Here is a 27,406-nt window from a genome sequence, read left to right as displayed (position 1 = left end):
GTTATTACTTATGGGACTGACTTTAAATATCTAACTGTTGCATCATCTAATGTGAACAAAAGCTTAACCCTCCTGTTATGTTTGTTTCTCAGGAACAGCAATAGTGCTGACCCAGGGCATATTTAATTATCCAAAAGTGTCAGAATCCAAAAAATTCCAATAGAATTTTTAAAAATCTCATTATAAACTCCATTCTTAGCCACTTAAATCAATATTTAGTGGAATGGTTTTCTTTAATTCTCACAGATCATGGTTCAATGAGGATAACTCCCTCGTTTTTCATGTGTGTGTTTGTCATTGGGATGATATATGTCACACAGTTGCAAAGAAACATTTAATATTTGACACTTCTGACCCCTTTTAGCCTCCACTTTGACTGCTGGGTCAAGTTGACCCACGAACAGTATCTGTGTAATATAAATATGCAGGGGGAGGGGGGTTGCAAATATGTTAAATAAACCATTTTTATTTTAGATGTTGATTACGCTAATCAAGCAAAGAAATTTAATAAATAAAAAAAATCTTTTGACAATTTTTATTTTATTTATGAACTGAAATGGGTCAATCTGACCCGGCACATAACAGGAGGGTTAATAAAGTAAAGAATATGTATTTTAGATACTGTATCAAAAAATATAACGCATTGACACAGTTTATTGATCCTAATTCCAAACATGCGCAGGATTGATTTCCTCTGAATATGTTGATCCATACAGTGCATCCTTCCATTAGCTGTGCAGCTCACAGGCCCTGCTTTTAGGTGGTGTCCACCCAGAATGAATCACTACTCCATCACATGGGGACACATTTAAAGAGATTGAATTTAGAGTTTATAGTATTTTAACTGCTCTGCCTCATGATACAGATTTTCATTTCCTTGCCCACCAGCATGTGACACTTATAGATCTTACATTTGTGTCCCCCTGATGAATGCTTCTCTGCTACCTGGGTTTCTTAAATAGAAGCAGCTACATGCTGCTGCTTCTGGAAATGGGGTGAGGAAGGGTGTCTCAGTAGCTCAACAGGTTGAGTGCAAACATTTTAGGACTTAATCCTTATCTCAGTGGACCTGCTTTTGGGTCACAAACACACTGGTAAGGTAATCTTATATGATCCTTAGTGCAAAAAAATTGCAGCAGGGGGCACGCCCCCTAAATGTGGACATTACAGCTGTAATGATCAGCTGTGACATCAGGACCACCTGCCTCATATTGTGTAGTCCCCCTCTCATCAGGATCAGGACCAACACAGCACAGACCTGGACTCCTCTAGGCCTCTGAAGGTGTGCTGCGGTGACTGAGACGTTAGCAATGGATTCTTTAAGTCTCCTTGGATCAGACTTGGTGGTTCAGCTCATCCCACAGATCCTGGACTGGACCCGAGCTCTGGAGTCAACACCCTGAACTCGTTTTTCTTCCATCGCTCTGTGGTCCATGTCTGGTGCTCTCATGTCCACTGTAGGAGCTTCCAGTGGAGGACAGGGGTCAGCATGGACACCCTGAGCAGTCTGCAGCTCCACAGCTCCATGCACAACAAACTGAGATCAGAGAACAGTGAGTAGGAAGAGTAAACTTGGCTTAAAGGAACGCCCAACGAGAGACAAAGGGTTTAAAACACGTCGTTTATTGCACTTCACTGGTTCTGTTGACTCAATTAGGCTCTGATACAAAGGCTAAGATGCTTTTACTGGGTCAGTCCTTTCTCTGGTTTGGAGGGGGGGGGGGTGTTTGGGTGGAGGGAGAGGGGGATTGTATGGTTCTGTGACCATAGACACACACACAGTCACACAATGTCTACTGTATCCTTGTAAAAACTCTTGCTTCCCTTCTTTCTTTAACTCGTTGCCCTTAAACTACCCGATGTTTAACTTCCTCTAATCTTAAAGTCAGCTCTGCCCAGACGCCTTCATCGCCTCTGCAGAGGAGGGGCTGTGTTCTGTGCAGCTCGTGTGTTTACCTGCACAGTACAGAGAAAACTAAAGGCCAGATTTGCATGACTTTTGTGGAAGGTTGCAGAGATGGTAGAGGAAGATGTTCAATTTTGAAATATGTCTTTCCTGTGCACATGGATTAAAGTTTTTGCAGCAAGCTGTCATGTTCCAAATATATCACTTAGCTCAAGAGTCTTAAATTTGCATGTTTGTTCTGCATGCTTTTAACGAATGCATGTAACAAAAGTGACTCACTGATAGCTGGGATACATAAACATCAGATCATACTCAAAGCACTGTCTGTGTACTTCTACTGACTTCCTGGGATTGAGACCACACAGGCATGATGAACCGTGATGCATGCAGCACAGATAACCCAGCTGGTTCTCTGTTAAAGCTGGTTTGTGGTAATAATCTATCAAAACAAGGGAAGAGTATATTCCAGAGACAGACAGACATTGTACCGTGCAGTAGGATTGTCTCAAACTGTGAATGGGTTGCACAGTCTACCCCTTTAAAGGCCTGATTTCATATATAACAAATGGATCTGGTCTGAACTCTGTGCAGAGACTGAATAGTACAGAAGTGGGACAGAGCTCTAGTTCTCACAAGGATAGAGGGACACACGCACATGCACGCGCACGCACACTGGGCTGTGAGGACGACCCACTTTGTTCTGGACTGTAATGAGTGTCTGCAGCAGTTTTAATATTCAGAGTAAACAGAGACGCTGTCGGCTGGTGAGGAACGATGATCTAATAAAGTAAAGTCAGTGTGTCGTAGTGCTTCATCACAGACCGTATTTAAAAATAACATTTAGAAAGGTATTTCATCGTAAAGCATTCTCTTTCCATGGACGAGCTCAAGCGTAGCTGGTTACATAAAACATTTCTTTGTCATAAAACTTTTTAAAAATCCATTCATACATCTTATGAGCCATAAAATATTACAAATACATATTCTGCCTCCACTATGATACAATATAGAGCTGGGTGATGCTTTAGTACAAGAGTTATTCTAGACCTTCTACGTGTTACAAAGTTTTATTACTGGGCGTGTGGTGAGTTGTGTTCGTTCTGTTTTAGCACTTTCAACACGATCTTTGGCAGTTTGTATTCTCTCTCAAATGTGCAACACCGTCAGAAATACACCTTCATTCAGACTGGTTAGTTCTCTTTACAATAACACAGGTACACATATATATTTATAAGCTCTGTCCTCACTGCAGCTCCTCGATCTCCAGTTTTACTTTGAGCTTCTTCATCTGAGTTAAAATGGCTTTTCATTTAGGCAACTGTGCATCCGTACATCCATAATATGTATCTACACATCAGAGTGCTGTACAGTCGTGTGGTATCACAAAGTCAGCTCTGTCGGCTCTGCACAGCAAGAAAACACAAACTCTTATAGTGTATTTAAACAAGGAGCAGACCTGCAGCAGTGTGTCAGAGCCACTGTGAGCCTGTTTCAAGAAAACAGGGGGGAAACTTCAGGAACATGGCAACGCTATGAGAAGGAACGGGATCACAGGTTACCAGAAAGAATCTCATCATTGAGATAAAGATGTTACTTGTAAGAAAAACATCCCAATGAGAATATAAAGGCGATACGTGGAGCACGGGCAAGATGGCGCTAGTGCGTTCGGCAAGCCGTCTGCCTGCATCTCGCTACCTCTATTTTGTATTTGCAACTGTTTTACTCTTTTGTATGTGTTTTCTTTTGATTTTAAGATTGCGCTTCTAACGTACAAGGCCCTAAATGGATTGGCACCATCCTACTTGGCTGATCTTCTCCATGTTCACAGCCCAGCTCAAGCACTGAGGTCAACAAACCAGCTGCTCCTGGATGTGCCTAAAACACGGCTTAAAACACGGGGCGACCAAGCCTTTGCAGCAGCGGCCCCCAAGCTCTGGAATGGCTTGCCACTCCATTTACGATCGGCCCCCACTGTTTTAAATCTCTGTTGAAGACACATCTCTTGTCTTTGGCCTTCTCCTGAAGAGGACAGTAATATCCTGTTATGTTGTTGTTTATTGTTGTCTTCATGTACTTTGTACTTTTTACCTTGTAAAGCACTTTGGCCAACACTGGTTGTTTTTAAATCCATCCATCCATCCATCCATTATCTTGACCGCCTATCCCGTTAGGGGTCACGGGGGGGCTGGAGCCTATCCACGCTGGCTTCGGGCAGAAGGCAGGGTACACCCTGGACAGGTCGCCAACCTATCACAGGGCAGTTGTTTTTAAATGTGCTATATAAATAAAGTTGACTTGACTTGACTTGGAGACCAGCAGCAGTCTCGTTATCGGTCTGAATTAACGAGATGCTGGTTCTAAAATTTCAATGAACTCTCGTTTAGGCCACTTTAGGAAGCAAACAGCCATTCAGCTGAATGCAGTATTACTTTGGTTGGGTTTGGGGCATCGGGGTAACTCGTGTTTTTCAGTCACATGTTAATGTTTGGTATTACTATTAGTTTGTTGATTTTGCACAGGCACCTTAGGGCTTTGCAGTTTCTCTTTCTGATCTGCAGGACACGCAGAGTTCTCCAGGATCAGCCAGGATGAGCGGACACAAGGGGACAGTCTTTTCTATTTCTTAAACGGATGTTTTCTGAGGATTTTAAATTCCCTTTTAAAAGCACTTTCAGGAAGAGTTTCTCCTCTCAGAATTAAAACCTCACTTTGTATAATTTAAGATTGATGGGACTGTTTTCCACCAAACCTATAACCACACTTTTAAAATGTTATTCCATACGGTCTCAACATTTTTGTCTCTTCCTCATAAAATGACACTCATATTAACTTTACTGAGTTTTTCATTTCTTTTATCACTTTTATGAGTTAAGAAACGTTTGATCTCTTTCTTGTAAAATCAGAACTCCATATGATACTTTGAGACCGCTAAGTATTTCTAGGAATTGATATTTGTTATAAATTCAGTCGAATAATCTGCTGAGGAGCCCTTTTATTTATGCCCTTTAATGCTTAAAATGACAATGAAATAAAAACTATGCAAAGCAGTTTTCTTTAAATAATTTCTCTTAAAATATTGCCAGTTCCTTTTTTAGTTAAAATAAGCTTTATGCATGTATTTCAGAGGACAGGTGTACAGGAGAGGAGGGAGACGATCAAAACAGTTAACATCTGTTAGCAGAGTTTTCCTCCTTCATCAGGCTAACAGCATTTGAGTTCCTGCCTGTTCTGATGAATAATTATTTCTGCGAGTAGACGGTGTGCAGGAGTCGTATTTTTAAATTGTTTTCTTAAAACCACAGACCTCTTCTTGCCCGTCAGTGGCTCTGACACAGATGTCTTTAAGCCACATAGAAAGCTTAAAAGCAAAAACCTAAAATAAGCCCTAATAGTTTAAAATACACGTTTTTAAATGCCTTCACTTCATCGGGAGTTCAGTCGGTGTGACGAACAGGTAACAGGAGTGGCAGTAGAGCTGTGTCAGTTTGTGTTTCTGTTTGTCTAGTGACGGTGCATTCATGTGGAAAGAGTGTGTGTTTGTGTGTGTGTGTAGGAAGAGTGTGTGTTCAGAGGTTGAGCAGCAGGCTGGGCAGTGTCTTCAGGTCAATCTGTGGCAGCACCCAGAAACAGTAGAGCAGCAGCCACAGCAGCAGCAGCAGGTACAGCTCCCAGCCGTCACCCCACCTACAGGTGCACACAGAAGACAGAGAGCGTGATCGATAACGGGCTGAAGTCACAGGGGACAGAAAAAACACTCTATGTTTGGAGCTGTTGTTTTTATACTCTGTTTATAAGAAGTGGACTCCACCACCATAAAGTAACCCGTTAGTTTGTGTGCTTTGGTTTTGAACCCTTTCCTTTGCGTCTCTGTTATTTGGAGCCTTCTGTGACAATAACTGGACACCAGGCCAGATATAGATACAGTCGGCATCCCACAAAACATCACATAGCTGCTGTGTTCCCTCCTGCACTAAAGATAAACCTAAAACTGAGTGTTTATTTACCAACCGAAGCACAGAGCTGAGCACAGCAAATGTTTAATGTAAGGCACATAACGAGCATGAAGTCGTCTAACATAATGAATCGACCTCGTGATGTGTTGCTGAGACACCCTTTGAAATCCAACACTGCTAATCAAAGCTAACCCATCATTGTGCTGTCTGCTAGCACTGTAATGATATGACTTCATGACTCACAGCCCCGTGCAGTGGAAGCAACAAAGCACAGAGAAAATGTTCTTACCAAACAGCAGCTTCCTTGTTGTCTGTGTTTCTTGTTGCTGCAGTCACAGCGCTCTGATCGCTCTGTGAGTGGGAAAAAAGGTAAAGACAAACACTCTGAGTGTACGGTATCAGGCAGATATTTATCCAAGGACAGCGATATGTCCACAGAGAAGGAAATGAAGTGTCAAACCAACCGAGGAGTCAGTGAGACGAGCCCCCTTCCTGTGACGGAGAACCGGAGCGATCTGGATCTCGTCCTGTGTGCTGGAGCTTTCAGACTCATTCCTGAAAAGAAACAAATATTCCATCAAAGTCTGATCAGAGAAGAGGAGCAGGAGAAGAGCAGCAAGAGAAGAGCGGCAAGAGAAGAGAAGTAAGAGAAAAGCTGCAGGAGATGAGAAGTAAGAGAAGAGCTGCAGGAGAAGAGAAGTAAGAGAAGAGCAGCAGGAGAAGAGCGGCAAGAGAAGAGCGGCAAGAGAAGAGCAGCAAGAGAAGAGCAGCAAGAGAAGAGCAGCAAGAGAAGAGCGGCAAGAGAAGAGCAGCAAGAGAAGAGAAGTAAGAGAAGAGCAGCAGGAGAAGAGTGGCAAGAGAAGAAGGGCAAGGGAAGATTGGCAGGAGAAGAGAAGTAAGAGAAGAGCAGCAAGAGAAGATTGGCAGGAGAAGAGCAGCAGGAGAATAGTGGCAGGAGAAGAGCAGCAAGAGAAGAGCTGCAGGATGTGGGCAGCAAGAGAAGCACAGCTGGATAATTTTACCATCATTTCTTATTTTTTATCTTATTTTAGAGGTGAAAGGAGGACAGTACGTGTCACTTTTATCATTTCATTCATATTACCAAAGGTGGTGAGCGGCAGGGTTGTGTGTCTACAGATGAGTTCAACTTCAACCTTCTTTTATTTTTTTGTTGGTTCACTTTGATGCAATTTATTCATACGAGATGCGACTTAAAAATCACCATTAATATGTGAGAAAGTGTGTGAAGCAGATTTCCCAGTGATATAAGGTTGAAACATAAACATTTAATTATTGTCTTGAAATAGATTTTGAAAAAATAATTTCTCTTACAGAAAAGCACACGCAGTTATGATGCAAATTTATAGAGATAACACAGGATATAAACACAATGAGGGGCTAGGACAAAAGTATTAAATGTGGGGTTTGAAGTGAATATAGGTTTTATTTTACAGTTGAACATGAGCGTAAGCATTTCAATGATTAACGTCTGACCCTCAGCCCCTCTCTCCACGCCACAGTGTCTCGACCCACATAAGGCCAGCCTTCGTTCCCATCACCAGCCTACAGAGATAACTCTGTCCAGTACATTTAAGGAAATATCTGAGCCAACTGAACGAGGCCGGGTCAGTGCAGTCCCATCCATTGCCATAACATTAGTTTCCCCCGGGGGTCCCGTGTGTTTCTCAGTGTGTTTCTCTGTGTATTTCTCAGTGTGTTTCTCAGTGTGTTCCTCAGTGTGTTTCTCAGTGTGTTTCTCAGTGTATTTCTCAGTGTGTTTCTCAGTGTGTTTCTCAGTGTGTTTCTCAGTGTGTTTCTCAGTGTGTTCCTCAGTGTGTTTCTGTGTGTACCAGGCAGTTGACTAAGAATAGAAAACCCACCTCACAGGCTCTGTGTTTTCCTTGGCGGAGTCTGAACTCTGGTTCTCAGCCTCACTCAGATCCCTGCAGTCGGCGGGGACTTCTCCACCCCACAGTCCTTCTTTCTTCAGCAAACAGCCATCTGGGGATTGAGGTGGTGTGCTCGCCTCCAGGTTGGTCAGATTGATCAACTGATAGCAGGAAAAGGAGAAGGAGATATTTCAGAAACTTACAGTATTAAGCCCTGATGACTCATTCAGACAAAAAGAGACAGTTTCAGCCCAGCAAGGCTCGTGCAACTTTGACCGGTTGGGTTAAACAAAACACACAAGAATTTGCCTTCCGGATATTTCCAAAACACAAACACCATGAGGGCTGGGAGGCCCAGCAGGGGTCAGGGCTTCCTCCATGAACATGTCTGCTGCTTCCAGCTACCTGAGGCTGACCAGAGTCCAGTTTGATGACCTGTTAGTTCGGATCAGGTTCAGGATTTATATGATGGACACCTACTACCAGAGTTCTGTTTCAGCTGTGGATCGCCTGTCCATCTGTCTCCACTGAGTCTCAGCTTCACTGTATCTCCATCTGTCTCCACTGAGTCTCAGTTTCACTGTATCTCCATCTGTCTCCACTGAGTCTCAGCTTCGCTGTATCTCCATCTGTATCCACTGAGTCTCAGCTTCACTGTATCTCCATCTGTCTCCACTGAGTCTCAGCTTCACTGTATCTCAATCTGTATCCACTGAGTCTTAGCTTCACTGTATCTCTATCTGTATCCACTGAGTCTCTGATTCACTGTATCTCCATCTGTCCCCACTGAGTCTCAGCTTCACTGTATCTCTATCTATCTCCACTGAGTCTCAGCTTCACTGTATCTCCATCTGTCTCCACTGAGTCTCAGCTTCACTGTATCTCCATCCATCTCCACTGATTCTCAGCTTCACTGTATCTCCATCCATCTCCACTGATTCTCAGCTTCACTGTATCTCCATCTATCCCCACTGAGTCTAAGCTTCACTGTATTTCCATCTTAATTAAGGATTAACTTCCTTACAACTTGCATGACCGGACGTGTCTGATGTTTGTTAAACTTGATCTAAAGTGGCGGACTGTCAAACCGACGAGCTGACATCTCTTAATGATGTCCTTCGAGTAGCAAAAGAAAACTGAGTCACATTTACCTGATCTTTGTCTTTGATTGAGTCCACTCCATTCCTGAAATCTTCCCCCAGCAGGATGAGCGGCTGGTCCTCTGGTAGAGTCTCTGAAGCCGGCGCCGGCTGGAGAGGAGACACGCTCAGAACAGAAGGCCAGCTCTCCATTTCAGAGTCCGGAGGCTCTGTGAACATGGGCTCCTCTTTGTCCGGGTAGAACAGATCCATGGGTTCAATCAGGTCGCCGAGGAGGTCATCTGTGGGAGAACTTCGATCGCCTGGCTCATTAGGTTTTGAGTTAACAGGTTCCGATGTGGTCTCACCATCCACAGAGAGGTCTATCAGTTTATCCTGGTGTCCACTAGGTTGATCAGCTACGACTGCTTCTTGCTCAGTCTTCCCCGGTTGAGGTTTTCCTTCTGCAGACTGAGCGATCGAGTCCTTCTCAGAGTTTCCTGTTTGAGATTCAGGATTTGAAGGCTCAGGTTTCTGCTTATCTTCATTTCTATCCATGGCATCCTTCGTGTCCGGTGCACATATGTCTGAGTTTGATGACTTACTGATGCCATGTTCATCAGCACCATCCAAAGGCTTAATGTCCTTGTCTCGGACTTGCTCTGAAGTTGCATGTTTAGCATTTTCCAGTACAGGGGAGGAGGAAACAAACTCCTTGTCGTCATGGTTGTCGTTTGATTCAGGGCTTGATTTGTCTTGGTTTTGAGGGTTCACTTTACTTCCAGATGTCTCCACCTGATGAACTTCATCATCTGCAACACGATCCGGTCTCCTCTCCTCACCGTGCTCCTCCGGCTCACTTGAAATAGAGATCACAGGAATGTTTATGCCCGGGGCAGGACTCGTCTCTGAGGCACCGTCGTGAGTCTCTGTTTTGAGGCTTTCTTTAGAAACCCCTTCACTTCCTTTGTCTTGTGTTTCTACCACCCTCTCACCCTTTTCCTTTACAGCCTCTGACTCCTCTTTTGACTCTCCTGAAGGAGAGTCTGTTTTCAGACATTCGTTTTCCAGCTTCTCATTGTTCAGTCTTACATTCTTACTTTCAGTGGGACCGTTAGCTTGTACCTTCTGGCCCTGAGCCCCCTCAGGTAAGTCCACAGCTTTCTTGTCACATTCTGGTTCCTTGTGGGCGCTCTCTTCAACACTGGTTTGCTTACGGAGATCCTCAGGGGGTTCAGAGATGGAGATGAGCGGGGACGGGTTAGTTTGATCAGTTCCTGCTGTTTTTTCATTACACGGTTCAGGAGATTGTTTTTGAGGTTGATCTACATCCGTCTGTTTGGGGTCAAGTTTGTTCTCAGTCTCTTTTTCACTTGGATTGTTCTCTTTCTCGTTCTCTACCTCCTCTTGCTTCTTGTCGTGCACTCTCTCCTGCGTGCTCTCCATCGAGCTCAGAGAGTAAACCCCTTCGTCAGTGTAGGACTCAGTGATGGACTGCTCGTCAGGGGTTTTACCCTCTATCAACGGGACCACATCATCCAGGGTAGTGATCTCCACAGGCGTGGCACGGTAAACATCCCAGGCTGTCCCACTGTCGCACAAAGAGCTGTCACTGCGACTCTCACTGAACTTCTCCGGCGTGACCCCGAACTCGCTCTCCACCCAGGAGTCTGGGGAGCTGATTGCCGAGTCGCCAATCACAGACTCGGTGTTGACGGACTCGGGCACTGAGGAGCTGGAGGGGGACTGAGGGTAGGTCAGCTCTGGGGGGTCAGATGTTGAGTTCGTTGAGGCCTCATTGGACAGTTCCTTGGGTTGTTTAGAAAGTTCCTCTGTATCTGCTAAGATGTCTTCACTGGACCAAGAGCGAGCGGCAGCCACCCTGAAGGACGGCGGCTTGGTGCTCCTGTCCTCGGACACAGAGGAGATCAAGATTTTGGGAGGGGGTTGGGCCGAGTCCCTTTCAAACATGTAGGATCTCTCCCTCACTCTGCTGCGGTGTGTGCCGTTCCTCAAGTAGTCTGAGTCCGCTTCTCGGTAGTTGAGTCGGCACATGGAGACACTGCGTTCGATCAGCCGGCTGTGCTCGTCCTGAGAGACATCAGAAGAAACACATCAGAGAGATGATCACGAGTCAAAGTCTGATTTCACCCTCTTTAAGACTCACCTCCTCGATGCCTGGGAAGTGCTCCAAGAACTGGGACACGTAAATGATGATGGACTGCTCGTCTGGTGTGTTGATGGTCACATCTAGACAGATAAAGCACAACCGCCACAGAGCATCAAGAATCTGTGTCACATGGGCTTGACTCTAACAGAGCTGACAACTCTTCACAGAGGTCTCACATCTGAACCGAACCAACACATGAAGAGATATCAGCGTTCTTCGTCTCCTTCAGTGCGTCTCCCTGATTTCTTCTCAAACAGAAAACATCCAGGACAGTGATTCCCAAACTGTTTCTAAGAGAGCACGTGTCATGAATCAAGAAATAAGCTCCAGAGACCTCAGATGTTTTCATGCCATGTGGTAAACCTGTTGACTTGTAGTTGTGTAAGTGTAGTGTTGGTAGTTAGAGTTGATGTGATTGGTGGAGACACAAATGATATTCATCTTTGTGTGTGAGCACGCTCACTTCCTGCCTCAGTGCCCCATTTCTATCCCCCCAGTATAAAAGTCTGGACACGCCCCCGCTTGGCTTTCATAGAGAGCCTCAAGTGGACGATTGGGGAACTGCAGAGATTGGACTTCTGCATCAGCTTCACGTGTCAACACCGGACGTTGCTGCTGCAAACCTTACTGGACTGCAAGTTGCATCTGAATCAAACACTGTAGAGAAGAATGTTGTGTCCTAAGATGATACTGGATATCATACGTGTGTGTACGTGTGTATTCTGGCATCAGTTGCATTCTCTAAACTCTCTCTGCTTCACACTTAACCTAACATAACCTTTGAGTGGACTAACAGTCGTGCTGTTTCATTGAACAGACACCACAGGGTGCGGACGGCCTCCTTAAGCTAGTTATCTAATGATGAGAAACCTGCTGAAGAGGATTATCTCACAGGGAACTACCCATCTCTGGTTTTTACACTCAGGCAGGTCTTTGAAACAGCTGTGGTCTTGTTACCCTCAGGTTCCAGCAGGCGTGGGATCCCCAGACTGTAGTGGGCTATCCTGAAGGCGTCCTCCAGATTCTCCCTTGCAGTCCTCAGCAGCGCCTTCCTCATGTCCACCAGGCTGGAGTCAATGGCCTTAATGACAGCCAGGAAGGCCAGACCACTCTTCCAGCTTTTCCCAAAGTCCTGCACTGCAACCCCATACCTGGGACAAGACAAGGTCAGAGTTAAGTCACAGAGACCGCCGCAAAAACTGTAAATCCAAACCCTGCTTGTTGCTCTAAAGATTGAATTTCTCCATCTTTGTTGAAAGACTCACTTGCGCGTTCTCTTCTGTACCCACTGCAGCAGCTTCTTGATGGCCTTGCTGTGTTCTCGCATGGCAGAGGACGCCGTCTGTCTCTCGTCGGACGGCGTGCTGCAGTAGGAGGCGTCGGAGTCGGAGCTGGTGGGGATGGAGGACAGGCTGGAGCAGGAGGGGAACTGGCTCCTGATGTTCCCAGTCAGCTCCTTAATCTGCAGGGACACAGAGAGGTGGATTATATTCCCCTTTAGTCGACTGTTTCAGATGCTGAGTATCAGATTCATACAGTGGGTTATTTACCCAGGAGCTCTGAGCTGACACCCGAGCACGCACGCTGCTGAGTTTCAGAACTCAAAACATATCAGGTGCTCAGAAACAGCTCAATGTGTGACTTTATCAGGCAGAAAATACCCCAGATATAAAGAACAAACTATTCTGGATCAAAACTCAACTAAAGGAACACAAACACGTGGAAGTCCCAGAGAGAACATCAGGATTTATCACCACGACTCAGAACACAAGAACCCTCAGCACACAATCCCTCCGAGTACTCAGCTGCAGAGAGACACTGCAGTCTTAGTCTTTGATTTAAAAGAGGTGAGAGTTGGAGCGGACCTGCAGCTTTCAGGGAGTGTGTTCCAGATATGTGGTGCATAATGACTGAACGCTGCTTCACCATGTTTCGGTCTGACTCTAGGGACTGAAAGCAGACCAGTACCTGATGACCTCAGAGGTTCAGATGGTTCATAGAGTAGCAGCAGATCAGCAATGTATTTTGGGCCTAAACCATTCAGTGCTTTATAAACCATCAGCAGGATTTTAAAGTCTATTCTCTGACAGACAGGAAGCCAGTGTAGGGATCTAAGAACTGGAGTGATGTGGTCTACTTTTCTGGTCCTTGTTAGGACTCGAGCAGCAGCATTCTGTATGAGCTGCAGCCGTCTGATGGACTTTTTAGGGAGTCCCGCTACAGTAGTCTAGTCTGCTAAAGATAAATGCATGGACGAGTTTTTCTGCATCCTGCTGAGACATAAGTCCTTTTATCCTTGATATATTCTTAAGGTGATAGTAGGCTGACTTTGTAATTGTCTTAATGTGGCTGCTGAAATTAAGGTCTGAGTCTAAGACTACAACAAGGTTTCTGTCTTGGTTTGAACATTTCATCTGTGCAGATTGGAGCTGAGCAGTAACCTACAGTACACACAGTTCTTTATCCTTCCTGAATCAGAGGACAGAGAAAGGACCCCACCACATGAGGACAGTCTGAGTGAACTGACCGACCCGTGGTTTCTGTCCAAGCCGCTGACCCGCAGTCTGGATTACATAAACTCCACTTTGATGCTCTGTGTTAATGGAAACTCCACAGGTTGTGAAGTCGACTTTTTTTCCCACACTTGACCTCGTTTTGTGTGAAAACAGAGGGAATGGAAACTCAGAGACAGAAATGAGATTACCTGAAAGAAGAGGATGATGTTCCAGATGAGCCCGAGGATGATGGAGGAGTTTCCATCAGCCACATCAGACGCATCGATGCTGACCAGCTTCACCTGCAGACACGTGTGTATGGAGTGTGTGTGAACACTTTATTCAATAAGCAGTAAGTGTTCGTGTCTTCTGATCATGGTACTCACGTTTCTCTCCTCCAGGAAGGACAGGACCTTGGCGATGTTGTTGAGTCTGAAAATCCGATGGGAGGACTTCTTGAATCCTTGGAGCTGTCAAACCGTTCAGGATGAGAAATATATTATTGAAGTGTTTATAAAGTGTGGTTATTTACAAAACATCATCCAGTTACATGAGTTAAATAAAAAGCACTAAAATAAAAGAGTGTGAGTCTGACCAGCTTGCAGCCGGAGAGCTCCTCCAGCAGAGCCATGAGGATGTGTCCATCCTGGATGTCCCGGAAAAGGTCCTGAACCTCGATGGGTGGGTCGCACTGAAATAAGGAAAAGACAGAGCAACAGATTAGCAACATGTTTCAAGAACAATATTCAATATATGCAGTTTGTATCTCATTAAGGGCCTGTGTCCACTGAGGGGGTGCTCTGTGCTGAGACCGGCGAGACGAGAGGAAAAATGAAGGACGCGCTAAAGTCTGCAGATAGAGTTTCACTCACCACAGATGTGAAGACACAGTATGAAGAGAGGCAGTTAAAGGACATCACCAAAGTGTGACAAACTCAGTGGCGGTTCTGGGGAGGGGCCAACAGGGGCCAGTGCCCCTGTAAAACTGAACCTGGACCCCCCTGTGGCCCCCTCCTCCACACCAAAATAATATTATACAATAAAAAAGCTTGGGTATCGCGCCGATGTTACAGGCGGAAAACATGCGTGTGGCACTTGGTTCCAGGCCCATAGAGCGCTAAGGGACTCATGTTGAGTGTAAACAGCCAAACAGCTGCTATATAAAGGGATGCACTGATGCTTTGTCAGTTTGTTCTCAGCCGGTCCTCGCCCTTCTCAGTCTCTTTTGTCAGGGTTGAATGTTTCCCTCTGACAACACCCTTGGCCCCAGCCTGGCCCCCCCAGTAAAATTGGTCTAGAACCGCCACTGGACAAACTTAGATAGATGAAGCCTCACATTTACTTGATGCCACAATAAGTTCAATAATCCCAACATTGCAGCTCACAGGTGAAAGCTTTCTGAGATGTTTAAATGTATTTTTGCTGATAAACTCAGGGGAAGTCCATCCATCCATTATCTTGACCGCTTATCCCGTTAGGGGTCACGGTGGGCTGGAGCTTATCCCAGCTGACTTCGGGTGGAAGGCAGGGTTCACCCTGGACAGGTCGCCAACCTATCACAGGGCCAACACAGAGAGACAGACAACCATTAACGCACACACTCACACCTATGGGCAATGTATAGTGACCAATTAACCTGGTGAGCATGTCTTTGGACTGTGGGAGGAAGCCGGAGTACCCAGAGAGAACCCACGCATGCACGGGGAGAACATGCAAACTCCACACAGCAAGGCACCCACCCGACCGGGGATTCGAACCAGGAACCTTCTAGCTGTGAGGCAACAGTGCTACCCACTGCACCACCGTGCAGCCCTTCAGGGTTAGTCAAACATGCAAAAAACCCAAATTATGCAAAGAGTCCATCAGGTGTCGACATCAGGGGGAAACGAGGAGCATCATAAGGAGTTTGTTTAACTGAGAACATAACGGGCACGCTCAGTGTTAACATGCTGTCAGCTGTGATCCCGTCAAACACATCCTCAGGCTCTAATTTCAAACATTATCTGGCACAGACATGATCTACCATCTCTTCAGATATCTGTCACTCACAGACGATCACACTTCAGGATTAACAAGGACAAAGAGGGACGGTCTTCAATCAAACACAGCCCAGACTGAAACAATCAATCCAAACAAAGAGTTCACATGAGAACTAATACAGAAATGGGATTTAATTTATGACAGGAGTCTATTATCTATTTAAATCCCTGCAGCTCATTAATGCATCTTTACAGCACTGAGTCGTCCCTGTCTGGAGGACAGACATGGCATCAAAGTCTCCCCGTGAAAGCCACAGAGTGATGTTTACAACATGATGGAAGAGAAGGGACCTACACGACAATGACAGTTTTTGCACTTCCATTGATGCTGTGTGAAGAGGTGGATCTGCAGACATGCTCACTGCACCTGTTGCATGACGTAAAGGTCATCTCCCTCCTCATGGAGATAACAGAACTAAAGCAAATTAAAGACGCTGAACGCACTCATCAGTTGGCGAAAAAAGCATTTATGTATAATCTAATCTGACATGGTTTGAAGAGGGTCGCCCTCTCTCCTCCTCCTCCTCCTCCTCCTGCATGTGTTCCCAGCCGACTGAACTCAGCACGTCATGTTGTGAGAGCGCAGCTGACAGTGACGATCTCTCGCTGCGAGGAACATGTGTGAATGGCAACCTCCTCAAAATATCTGCATGTCCCGAAACAGAAGACGTCTAGAGTTCATGTGACAAACACAGACTGCACCCACGAAGGGTTAAAAAGTCCCATGAGCCTCTTCTCAGGAGTTCATTGGATTAAAACGTACATATTATAATATATCTGTTGTTGTTGACTCTTATTTCTGCAGTTTAAAGCGCTCTGTAACTTTGTTTTGGATGCTTCTAATCAGGTTGATTTATGATGATGCTCACGGTGAGACATTAAAGTGAAAGGAAGCTGATGGAGGAGTCAACGTTCATGTTTTAAACTCTGTCAGTCAGGAAACCACAGTCTGAGCTCTGTTATCACAACAAGTCATTACAAACTGAGGAATCTGTGAACCTGTCTCAACATGGAGGGTAGCGGTGGGAGAGGTGTGTGTGCGTGTGTGCGTGTGTGTGTGTGTGTGTGTGTGCGAGAGGAGAGGGGGGGGTTTAAAGTGACTGGAACTTTCCAAGATGACTGAAGACAAACGTGTGATTGTGGATTATTGGGTCAGAGATTTGATGCGAGGCCAAACAGTGAGTAAGAGAAGAGAGGCTCATTGTGTGAGAGAAGACAAAAGATCTGATCAGGGTTCAGCCGCTCGATTCCACCCGCCGCCTCCCCCCCGCCTCACGGCTGAAACCGGAGAGACAGAAAAACAAACAAACAGAACGTCAGAGTAAACACGGGGATGTGAGGCTCTGCTGGGGCTCGCAGGTGCAAACAACTTCCTCTATTTAAAGCTTGATGTGCGGTGGTTTAACAGGCAGCTTTGAGAGGCTGCTCAGAAAACACTCAGGTATAAATCAAATATGATTGATATAAATGATCATGTTTCTGGTGTTTAATACTCCTAAAGGTGACAGATCTCTCTGATGTGAGAAATGTGTTCATAGATATAATGTTTGAATAAAAACATCTGAGGTCACCTGAGGTCAAAGCTGGAGCAGTAACGTTATATGATTTATAGAATTACACAGACTTAAGAAGAGGACTTTTTATAAGTGTGCAAACATAGCCCTGAATGAACATTTTTAATAACAACACCCCAGGCATTAAGATTCCCGCAGAGCCAAGAGTTACTCTCTTGGGTGATGCATGTGGAAAAAACATCAGTAGATACAAAAACAAATGTATTAAAATCAGCCTTATCATAGCCAATAAATGTATAGCCATGCAGTGGAAGGACGAACAACGTCCCACAACACAGAGATGGATTCATCAATTAGCATCATGTATACGAACGAGAAGATAATGGACAACCTCAGGGGCAATCGAGGAGAGTTTAAAAAGATCTGGGGTGATTTTCTATTATTCTTGGAGAAAGAATCCGTATCTCCTCCACACTGTAGGAAAAAACAAGTTAGTTCAACTTCAAATAATTTGTAACCTGGCTGCCTTAAAATGTTAAGTTCAGCAAACCAAGAAATTTAAGTTGTTTTCACTTTTGTCATAGTTCCTTAAACTTAGTTTTATTAGTCGGGGTGACAAAGACAGTGCTGATAAATTAGTTCTATCAACTTCATACTTTTTTGCATTGTAAAGGTTGGTCACTCCAGTGACTATAAGGGGTTTCCTTTGCATTTGTGCAGGGGCCATACTTGCATCTAGTTGTATCAACAAGGAAATCTATGTTACCTGAACTACTCTGATTGGACTGATTAGTTGGACACTATTTCACTTGATATTTCAAGTAAAACTGACATTTAAGTTGAACTGACTTAAAGGCACTGTGAGGAGTTTTGAACTGGCTGAGAAACAGACTAAAAATGATACTGATGCCTTTTTATGACCTTCAATAGCAAACAAGACCATCAGTAACAACACTGACACCTTCTCTGTTGTCATTTTTAATGCCAAAACCGCCCTGAGGGGGTAGGTTTCAGACCAGCTGATGGACATCTTGCTTCAGAAACAGCCTTTATCTGACTGTTTTCATGGAAAATAATCACATTGCCTGATAAAGTTGACTGTTAAAAGACAACAGGATGAGGTTTTTGTTGAAAACACTACTTTTGCATGTTTAGGACTAGAGATAAGAGGTATCACTTTGTCCACAGGGGGGGGCAGAATCGATACAAAACAAAAGTTCCTCACAGCAGCTCTAAGAAAGTGAGCTGAGGTAACTAAAACCTAAAATCCCTTTTTACAGTGCAGTTAGGAACACAAATACTGACAACTGACATAAGTCAAGCCTATTTTTCATCACTCTGGGTGGCCCTCTTATGGGATTGTGATCAATTATGCCGAATACTGTATTTTCACTCTCTGCATCTGTGTTTTGTTTTTGTTTTTTTTATTCCTTTTTTACTGTTTTTTCCTCAACTGACTCGCATAAATGTATTCTATTTTGTTATAACTCATTCTTATATAAGTACTTATTTATTAATTTTCCCAAAATGTCTTATTAATTTACTGAATCAGGCACTCTTCTTGAAGGATCTAAGGACAGGACCTGAACAGGGTGTGTTTCTTTTTGTATTTATCTACTTGTATTTTTCTACATTAATTTTGATTCTGCCCTCTGTTAAAAGCAAAACCCAATAAAAAGTCTGTTAAATAAAAATAAGTGTGCAAACATGATTGAAAAGTCACCTGAGAGAAAATATGAATAAGTCCTGTTTAAAAAGAGGTGAGGGGTAAACTCTGCCCCTTGTGGTCAGAATGTGTATTACAACAACAAACACTTCAATTATAATCTGCTCAACCTTCTGTTTTTACCCTTTTTCTCTGATGGAAACTTAAAACATAACTGTGTCTTAACACATTTTATTACTTGTTTTTAAGCTAGAGATGACACAAAGAAGGTTGTTTGTTCTAATTTCTGCCCAGTGATGAAGTCTTCAACATGAAGAAGACGTCACTGCAGCACAGGAGAGCTCCGGTTCACAGAGACTGAACACATGAAGAGTCAGAGTCTTTGTTTCTGTGTGTTAGCTAGTTAGGCCAAGTATAGATTATAATATAAATGCATGTTTGCTCTCTAACTCTGAGCCTCTCTCTCCCTCAGGTGTGCAGAACCTGCAGATTTTAAAATACAGATATTTAAAATAAATACACAACGTGAAGGTAAACAGAGTGAGTTCATTATTTGGATTCTTCTTCACAATCTAACATTTAAAACATGGTTTTATTTCTGCATATTTGTGTTTTACTTCAGCACTAGTTATTTATTTATTTCCATCTATCCCTCTTTGTATAAACACAGATTTTTATCTCTTAACACTTCCATGTTTTGCGTTCTTTCTTTACAGGTTTAATCTGTTTTAATGGTTCTCCTATGACTCCACAGAGGACGCAGCTCTCCTCCACTCAGCCTCCAGTGTTCACATCCATCAGCTGAAGGGTGGTGTTGAAAGTAAAACGACCACCCCCAGGCTCAGCAGGCCTCGTAACATGACCGCCGTTCTCTCAGATTAACACTTTACAGCCCAGTGAAACTTAAACGCTGCACACAGGCGGCTCCACTCCACCACTCCACCACACCTATAATTCACAGACTGCAGCGTTGTTTATGTGCAGCACACGTCTCAGCCGAGCATGGTGGGTAATCTCAGCTTCATCATGCAGTCTGCGGTGAAGGCGGAGCCGCTGTGGAGCGACAATAAAAGAGAGAATTTCGTCGCTCCACCCCGGTTAGTAAACGAGAGCTGAGGGAGCAGCTCGGGGAGGCGGCCATGATTACGGTGTGTTTGTGTGTTTCTGCAGACGTGAGAGTTTCAACAAACCTTTTCTAAATGCAGGTTCATCCATCGAGTGAAGGTCCTCTTCTGCACCACTTCTCTCTCAACTGCAACACAGAGACAAAAGAGGAGAGATTCAGAGAAGTCAGAGGAGCAGTTATCACACACGGGAGCATGAATTACGTCCTGCAACAGAGTTCAGGACGCAAACAGAGGAAAGCGTTCAGTGTAAACACACAAAGCTCAGCACTCATTTTTATCACATGCATAGAGAGAAGCCTCAGGGTGTGTAAGTTAAAGCTAACATGGAGGTGCCTCTCCATCTTTAAAGCTGGGGTTGGTAGTCAGATTTAGATACACTTTTTGTTATACTGGTTAAAATGATCTTTGTGTCCCGACGGCAATCAATACATAATGTGTTCTTAAAAAAGAGGTAAAAAACATGCTATCTACAGCCGGAGTAAACCTGGGAAAACACCAACCAATCACTGTCATTAGGGTCCATTTTATGAAACCAATCAAATCCTGTCCTGCCGTTCTGCCCGCCTCCTGCACGTACATTTCCCTCCCCGTCTCCTGCCTCTGCTTCCCCTGCCTCTATTTACTGCCCCTCTCGCTGGACCTCGGGCCTGTCCCCTTTGACCCGATGAGGTGCTTTGCTCAGGACTGTAGTCCGGATCAGAGTCTAAAAAGCTCTCACCACGGGGGCTATGACAAGCAAAAGAATTTATGACATTTAGTAAGTCCTACAGAAATTTATATGTACTGTAGCATCCGTCCGGACTAACCTGTTGGCCGTGAACATGCCAACCAACAAAGCAACAATCAATGTTTGAATGAATGAAGAACTCTCTCCTGCTCACTGTGAGTTGTGAGTACTAACAGTAGCCATGTTTGTTTGTGTTTTTAACTTTCACCGCTGTTTACAGCTGAGTGAGACATGAGTTGACGTAGTGCAAAACACAAACGATGTGCTGAGGACCGGTTTTGAATCAGTCACGCTCATATGGTGGTGAATCAGCTGCGCTCGTGCATGTGAGCGGGAGGGGCTCTGAGCGGCTCCGAGGGGAGGGGGGGAGGGTTTAGACCAGGGGCGTCAAACTCATTTCAGTTCAGGGGCCACATACAGCCCAAGTTGATCTGAAGTGGGCCGGACCAATAAAATCATAACATAATGACCTATAAGTAACAACAACTCTTAATGTTTCCCTTTGTTTTAGTGCAAAAAAGTAGAAGTAAATTCTGAAAATGTTCACATTTAATGAACTATCTTTCTACAAAAACAGCTGTTGTATTTATTGCCATGATGAGTCTCATAGTGGGGCCAAATATTTTACTCTTAAAGCCCTGAAACCTGCTGCGAACACACCAAACACACAGGTTACCCATTCACCTGACACAGAGTGTAATGTTTACTGCAAAAGAACACAGAGATTATAATAATGAAGAAGGTAAAGATGACTATTATGGACCCCCCGCAGCACAATGATTTTATGCAAACCCCAGAGGACAAATTTGAAATAGTAGTTACTTTTATTGAAAAATGGCAGTTAATGTCTTCTCTGTAGTTTTTTCACTTTGCAAAGTCATTCCGCGGGCCGGATTGGAACCTCTGGCGGGCCGATTTTGGCCCGTGGGCCGCATGTTTGACACCCCTGGTTTAGACCATAGACTGTAAATAAAAATGGACAGTGTTGCTCCGCCTCTTCTCGTAGTACGGTTCTGAAGCCAAAAAATCCCACTCCTGGGCGCCGCCATCATGCAGCCAGAGCCCGCAAAGCCACTGTAATAAGCTCCGCCCTACAGCGTAGCGTCACAAGACGCTGTGTGTCCTTTGCAGTTTCCCTCTACGGCGGCGGTGAATCAAAGGAAACCAGGAAGTAAAACCCCGTTTTTTAAACTCTAATAACTAATGAAAAATAAACTTTTCAGGAAAAAGAGGCCTTGTACACAAAACAGTCAAATACTAACTACATATCACCACAGCATACGGATGTGAGAAACATTCGTACCATGTGTATTTATTTTTTAAAGTTTGACTGCTCCCCCATTCAAATTAATGGGGGAGACGGATTTTTTGACCTATACTGCAGCCAGCCACCAGGGGGCAGACACTCTGCTGAAAGCTTCACCACCAGGGTCGTATCCGGCACGCTTGGTTTAAACGGAGTTCTGAGGAAATGTTACATTCAAATTCATGCTAGTTTTCCGTGACTACTGTGACGACCCCTCCCGCTTTGCCTGCATGTCTTTTTGTGTTTCAGTCTCCCTGTGTTTCCTCAGGCTTTCAGGTGTCTGAGAGATGGCATGTGGGTGGAGCTGGGAGGGGTAGTCTGAGTTACCTGCCCGACTGGGCGGGGCCTTCAGGAGATATAAAAAGGCCGGCCTCTCTGAGCTCTCACTCTCTCAGCTGGGCCTGCTACTCCTGCCTCATCCTGTCTGTATTGGTTTGAAAACATGCATCACCACCATCACACCACATCTTCATTCATCCACACATAACAGACATCACTGATTACTCAGACACTGACATTTCACATGATTGGTTGAAAAGATCTGACATTTAGGTTAAATAAGTATTACTTTTGAAAGTGTTATCAGTGTGTGGCCTCTCTTCTTGTTACCAGCCTTGAGCCAGGTGGTAACACTACCAACCCTAGCTTTAAACTGAAACACCGGTCCGTCTCTGACATGGCTTTATAATCACTTGAAGTTGAGCGATTTTGAACCCGTGTGGAAACGTCTCTGCTGTTCACGCTCGTCTTCTTCAATGTGTTGATTCAGTGAATCACAAAGTAAGATCTAAAACAGCACAAGAGGAATCTCCTCCATGCTAACTGTAGTGTCAAGTCAAGCACTGGCCTGATTTTTAGAATCTTCACGGGACTTTTGGAGGAAACGCAGACAACAACGGGCAACAGGAACTATTTCATTCCTGGAAGAGTAGTTCCACGATTTAATGTAGAGGTATGGAAATGTGCATCCACACGTCGTCATGGTGGCTTCAAGAACATACGAGAAGGTGACCAAGAAGAGTCTAACTTGGTTTGTGAGGGGACGTCTCTGGGACTCTTTCTGAAACCAGTTTTTAGTTCCAGGTTTAAGTGACGTCAGGGACTGCAGCATGTTTACTCTCGGCTCTCCATCGATTCCTCTGCTCTCCTGAAGGAGCCCTGGTCTGGACTGACTCTGCTGCACAGAGAGCACACATATGGAAGGGGGGGATGGCAACAAGAGAAGGTGGGTGGAGGAACTCTGCTACCATGGTAACTCCTCCAGAGTCAGCTGTTATTCATCTTAATGTCCGGTCCGGCTCAGTGAGGCGAACTCTGCATCACACACGCTGAGGGTAATGAGAGCTTCTGCTGCTGGATGATATTGATTTCTTCTCCCTCCAGTGGAACATTAAGACGGCTTCACTGAGCCCGACGGACGGACAGGTGGAGCACAGGCATGTGCAGGATGGAGACAATCATGTGTTAACGCCTCATTAATGAAGCTGCAGTCCGTCCTGTCTGCTGGTTCATGGCGGGGAAACGCCTCAGAGTGGTTCACCTCCGCTCTCACAGGATGCAGGAGTTTGTATTCAGGAGGCGTCGCTGAAAAGACTTTAACGCATAAATCTTTGTCAGAGCAGAAACAAGGAGGAGAGAGGGAGGGAGGAGAGAGGGGATGACTAGACGAGAAGATGACAGAGCCTGCAGGCAGATGAGCAAGAGGAGACGAAATGGAGAACATGTTTGGGAATGAAATGACTGCACTGCCAGAGAAAACTCAACTAATGCAAGCTTCAATTCATTAACTCTAATGATTCCAGATGAACGACTTCAAGCATAAAGCCTAAACATAAAGTTTACACTGAACAAACAAGCTTTCAGAGACAAATCTGCAAATAAACTAATCTCAGGGCGACAGCAACAAGTCCACCAGCATGAGTTATATCACACCAACATGACATTTAAAGCCTGGAGGCCGAGGAGTAACTGAGAAACTACCTGGCTGGAGCAGCAGTGACAGATTTTAATGACTACATATTTGGCTTCTTGTGTAAAATAAATCTGCAGCTCTCTCAGTTTGACTCTGTGAGAAGGAAACAGTGTGTCGTACCTGAGCAGGTCCGGACACTGTGACCTAATCTTTCATTAAAAGTGTCAAACACCCTGACGTCGCTGAAACAGGAAGCAGAGCTACAGTTTGGATGTTTCACCTGGAAAATGACTTCAGCTTGCAGACTTCACTGCACATAAAGGACCTCTTTCAAAGTCAGGGTACGTTTATTTTCACCAGTCTGGCTCAGAAAGCGTCCCCACAGAGACGGATTACATAATCAGCAATATATGTGTTTTTACTGTGATGTGGAAAATGACAAACAGCGTGCCTGAACGAGCCGCAGAGGATCTGTGATCAGTGTTCTCAAAGCTGCACACACAGGAGAGGATAAAGAAGAGGAGGGGGTTTTACTGTGTGAGGGCAGAGTCCCAACGATGCAGGGTTAGTGTGTGTGTGTGTGTGTGTGTGTGTGTGATCATGTGAACATGCTAAGAGAAATTGACTCTGCAGCTTGTAAAACAGCTCCTGAATCAGTTTTAGTGTCTCTAGAAACACAGATGGATTCAGGACAAAAGCACGGGAACAAAGAGTGACCACAGCTCTGATTAAACACTCTGTGGTTCACTGTTTGGATCACCTGGTGCAGGTGTTTTTCGAAGGCGTGTCCAGCCTGATTTTGCAGGTAATCTGGGAGTAAAGTGAAGTGCAAGGTGCGAAAAAGGTTGTATGTAGTCTCTGAATATTCAAGGGTATGTTGTGGTCTTAATTTAAACCAAACCAATCTGAGCAGTCTCTAATCCGTCTTTAAATCCAGGTGCCGATGTGGATCCGAACAACACAAAACCAAGACAGCACACAGACAGAGTGGAACAATAAAACAACAACTACAACAACAGTACAGATCATATCAACATTTAAATGATATAGAGAAGTGTATACAAATTAATATAAGTATAAATAAACTGCAATACATTCAGAACTCTGCTGCACGCCTCCTCACCTGCACCACATCACCCCCGTCCTCCAACATCTTCATTGGCTCCCCGTCCCCATCCCCTACCGCATACAGTTTAAAATCCTCCTCATCCTCACCCACAAAGCCCTCCACCACCAGGCCCATTCCTACCTCACTGACCTCCCTCCACCATCACACTCCTTCCCGTAACCTGCGTTCCTCGGACAGAGCCTTCTCAGTAGCTGCCCCCCACCCTCTGGAAATCACTCCCCTCTGACCCTTCAGCATTCAAATCTCTTTTAAAAACTCACCTTCTTAAGTTAGCTTTTAATTTGTGATTGTATTGTTGTTTTGTTTGATCTGTGTTATTTGTTTTTTCCTTGTATTGATTTTAACAATTGTACAGTGTCTTTGAGTTTTTGAAAAGCACTATATAAAATAAATGTATTATTATTATTATTATTATTATTATTATTATTATTATTATAAATAAATATCAAAATAAATAAATACATTTGAAAATACATTTAAATAATTAAATTCTAAATAAAAATATTTAAAAATAAATAAATTGTTATTGGTCAGTCTGTTGTCCTCAACCTCACTTTTTAAAAGTGCTAAAATAAGTCATTAAAATCAAACTCTGAACATGAGTGTTCACGGGGATCCCTTGGCTTTTGCAGGCAGCTTTTATGGGACACTCTTCAAAGTCAGTCAGGCAGTCAGTCAGTCAGAATGGGAGTTTCCATATATATAACCAGGAGATTAATCTCTCCAGGACAGCCGCAGTGCATGCATAGGTACTCAGGCTGTGCAGCTCTGAGTCTGACTGCAGAACAACACCTGAATGCTGATGTGGATGACTGATAACCAACAGGAGGAGTACCTGAGGTGCAGAGTGAAGAGCGTCTGATTTGTTCTCTGCTGCAAGATTAAATCATGTTCACTCATTTCATTTGTTCCTCTGTGACTGGGATGCAGAGTGATACAATCATTTTAGCTGATGCAACTAAAAGTTCCCCTTCAACGTTTGTGAATCTAAACATAAACATCTACAAACTTTCACTTTCACCGTCTTCTAACAGCTGAACGCTCACTGAGCTCTGAGACTGTAACTCAAACTCTCTCCAGAGATGACACTGAGTCTGTGTGCAGGGCTGCCCCGGCCTTCATGAGAGTCCCGAGTGGAATTTCTTAATGGGGCCCCTCGTCATGACGACTGCCAGCAAGCCTCTTTCTTTCATTCATTCATTCATTCATTCATTCTGCTTCCCTTTTCATAGCTGGGACCGAGCCAAGACCTGGTACTGTGCGGAGAGGAGAGGCCGGGAATGGGGCCAGGGCCAAGCTTATGATAACTACAGAGTCCAGTTTGAATCATCTCCATGAAGAAGGTTTGACTGCTCTGATGGTCAACGTTTGTTTTGACGTTTACGATGACAAACAAAACAAAGTCAGACTGGACCCCCATGAGGGAGCAACAAAGCTTTAGCAACAAGGTAAAGGAGGATCAGTAAGGCTATGTTCACATTGCAGGCAAATCTGGCCCAAATCTGATTTCTTCAAATCAGATTTAGACCACATAGACCCCTCAGTGAACAGTTCTGGCTCCGTTCCTGTTCACCCTTTACACTGCAGACTTCACCCACAACACAGCGAGCTGATACCTGCAAAAGTTATCTGACGACTCCGCCATTGTTGGCCTAATCACCAATGGGGACGACAGGGAGTACAGAGAACTGACGCAGGATTTTGCAGTCTGGTGCCAGAGAAACCACCTCCAGCTCAACGCAGGAAAGACCAAAGAGCTGGTGGTGGATTTCAGAAGACGCAAGCCCTCTCCCCCATATATACCATCCATCCATCCATTATCTTGACCGCTTATCCCGTTAGGGGTCACGGGGGGCTGGAGCCTATCCCAGCTGGCTTCGGGCGGAAGGCAGGACGCCAACCTATCACAGGGCTAACACAAAGAGATAGACAACCATTCATGCACACACTCACACCTATGGGCAATTTAGAGTGATCAATCAACCTGTGCATTTTTTGGGATTGTGGGAGGAAGCCGGAGTACCCGGAGAGAACCCATGCATGCACGGGGAGAACATGCAAACTCCACACAGAAAGGAACCCGCCCGGCCGGGGATTCGAACCAGGAACCTTCTAGCTGTGAGGCAACAGCGCGTGGGATGTTGACACCACGGCTGCACCACTCGATCCTTTCAGCACAGACTCCACATGGGCTACATGTCAGCACCTGTTAGGGGGCTATTTTGTCCTCACTTTTGTACACATGGAGATAGTGGGGATGCACCTTTTATCTATCTACAAAGTCAATGATATAAAATTGATAAAATGGTTCTGATCATATTTGAAGTAAATCGTCGTCACAGACATCTTTAGCACTGTTTGATCTCTTTGTTTGTTCAATCTTTAACATTTAATGCTTTTTATTTTCTTTGTTTATTCCTGTTCATTTATTTGTCATCAGTGAGTGTTTGAGCACATATTCTCATTGTGAATTATTACAGATATATTTTGATGT

The 27,406-nt window shown here is 44.6% G+C and overlaps 1 protein-coding gene across 1 annotated transcript in view; it reads right to left on the bottom strand.

Annotated features, from left to right (window-relative positions):
• Positions 1–1,605: 1,605 nt before the first annotated feature.
• clmn (calmin) overlaps positions 1,606–27,406 on the bottom strand; it is a 53,344-nt gene continuing 27,543 nt past the window's right edge. The window contains exons 2-13 of the mRNA XM_034675863.1: positions 19,902–19,963; positions 14,088–14,183; positions 13,879–13,962; positions 13,702–13,794; positions 12,263–12,459; positions 11,955–12,148; positions 10,995–11,077; positions 8,900–10,918; positions 7,740–7,909; positions 6,324–6,414; positions 6,149–6,210; positions 1,606–5,590 (exon numbers count right to left, since the gene is read on the bottom strand). Of these exons, the coding sequence (XP_034531754.1) occupies positions 5,473–5,590; positions 6,149–6,210; positions 6,324–6,414; positions 7,740–7,909; positions 8,900–10,918; positions 10,995–11,077; positions 11,955–12,148; positions 12,263–12,459; positions 13,702–13,794; positions 13,879–13,962; positions 14,088–14,183; positions 19,902–19,963 (3,269 nt within the window). The 3' untranslated portion in view covers positions 1,606–5,472. The remainder of the gene's footprint in view (positions 5,591–6,148; positions 6,211–6,323; positions 6,415–7,739; positions 7,910–8,899; positions 10,919–10,994; positions 11,078–11,954; positions 12,149–12,262; positions 12,460–13,701; positions 13,795–13,878; positions 13,963–14,087; positions 14,184–19,901; positions 19,964–27,406) is intronic.

The sequence above is a fragment of the Notolabrus celidotus genome, chromosome 22, assembly GCF_009762535.1.
Source record: "Notolabrus celidotus isolate fNotCel1 chromosome 22, fNotCel1.pri, whole genome shotgun sequence".
Lineage (NCBI taxonomy): Eukaryota > Metazoa > Chordata > Actinopteri > Labriformes > Labridae > Notolabrus > Notolabrus celidotus.
The sequence above is the reverse complement of the archived record's forward strand: the minus strand, read 5'-3'. Positions and strand labels throughout refer to the sequence as shown.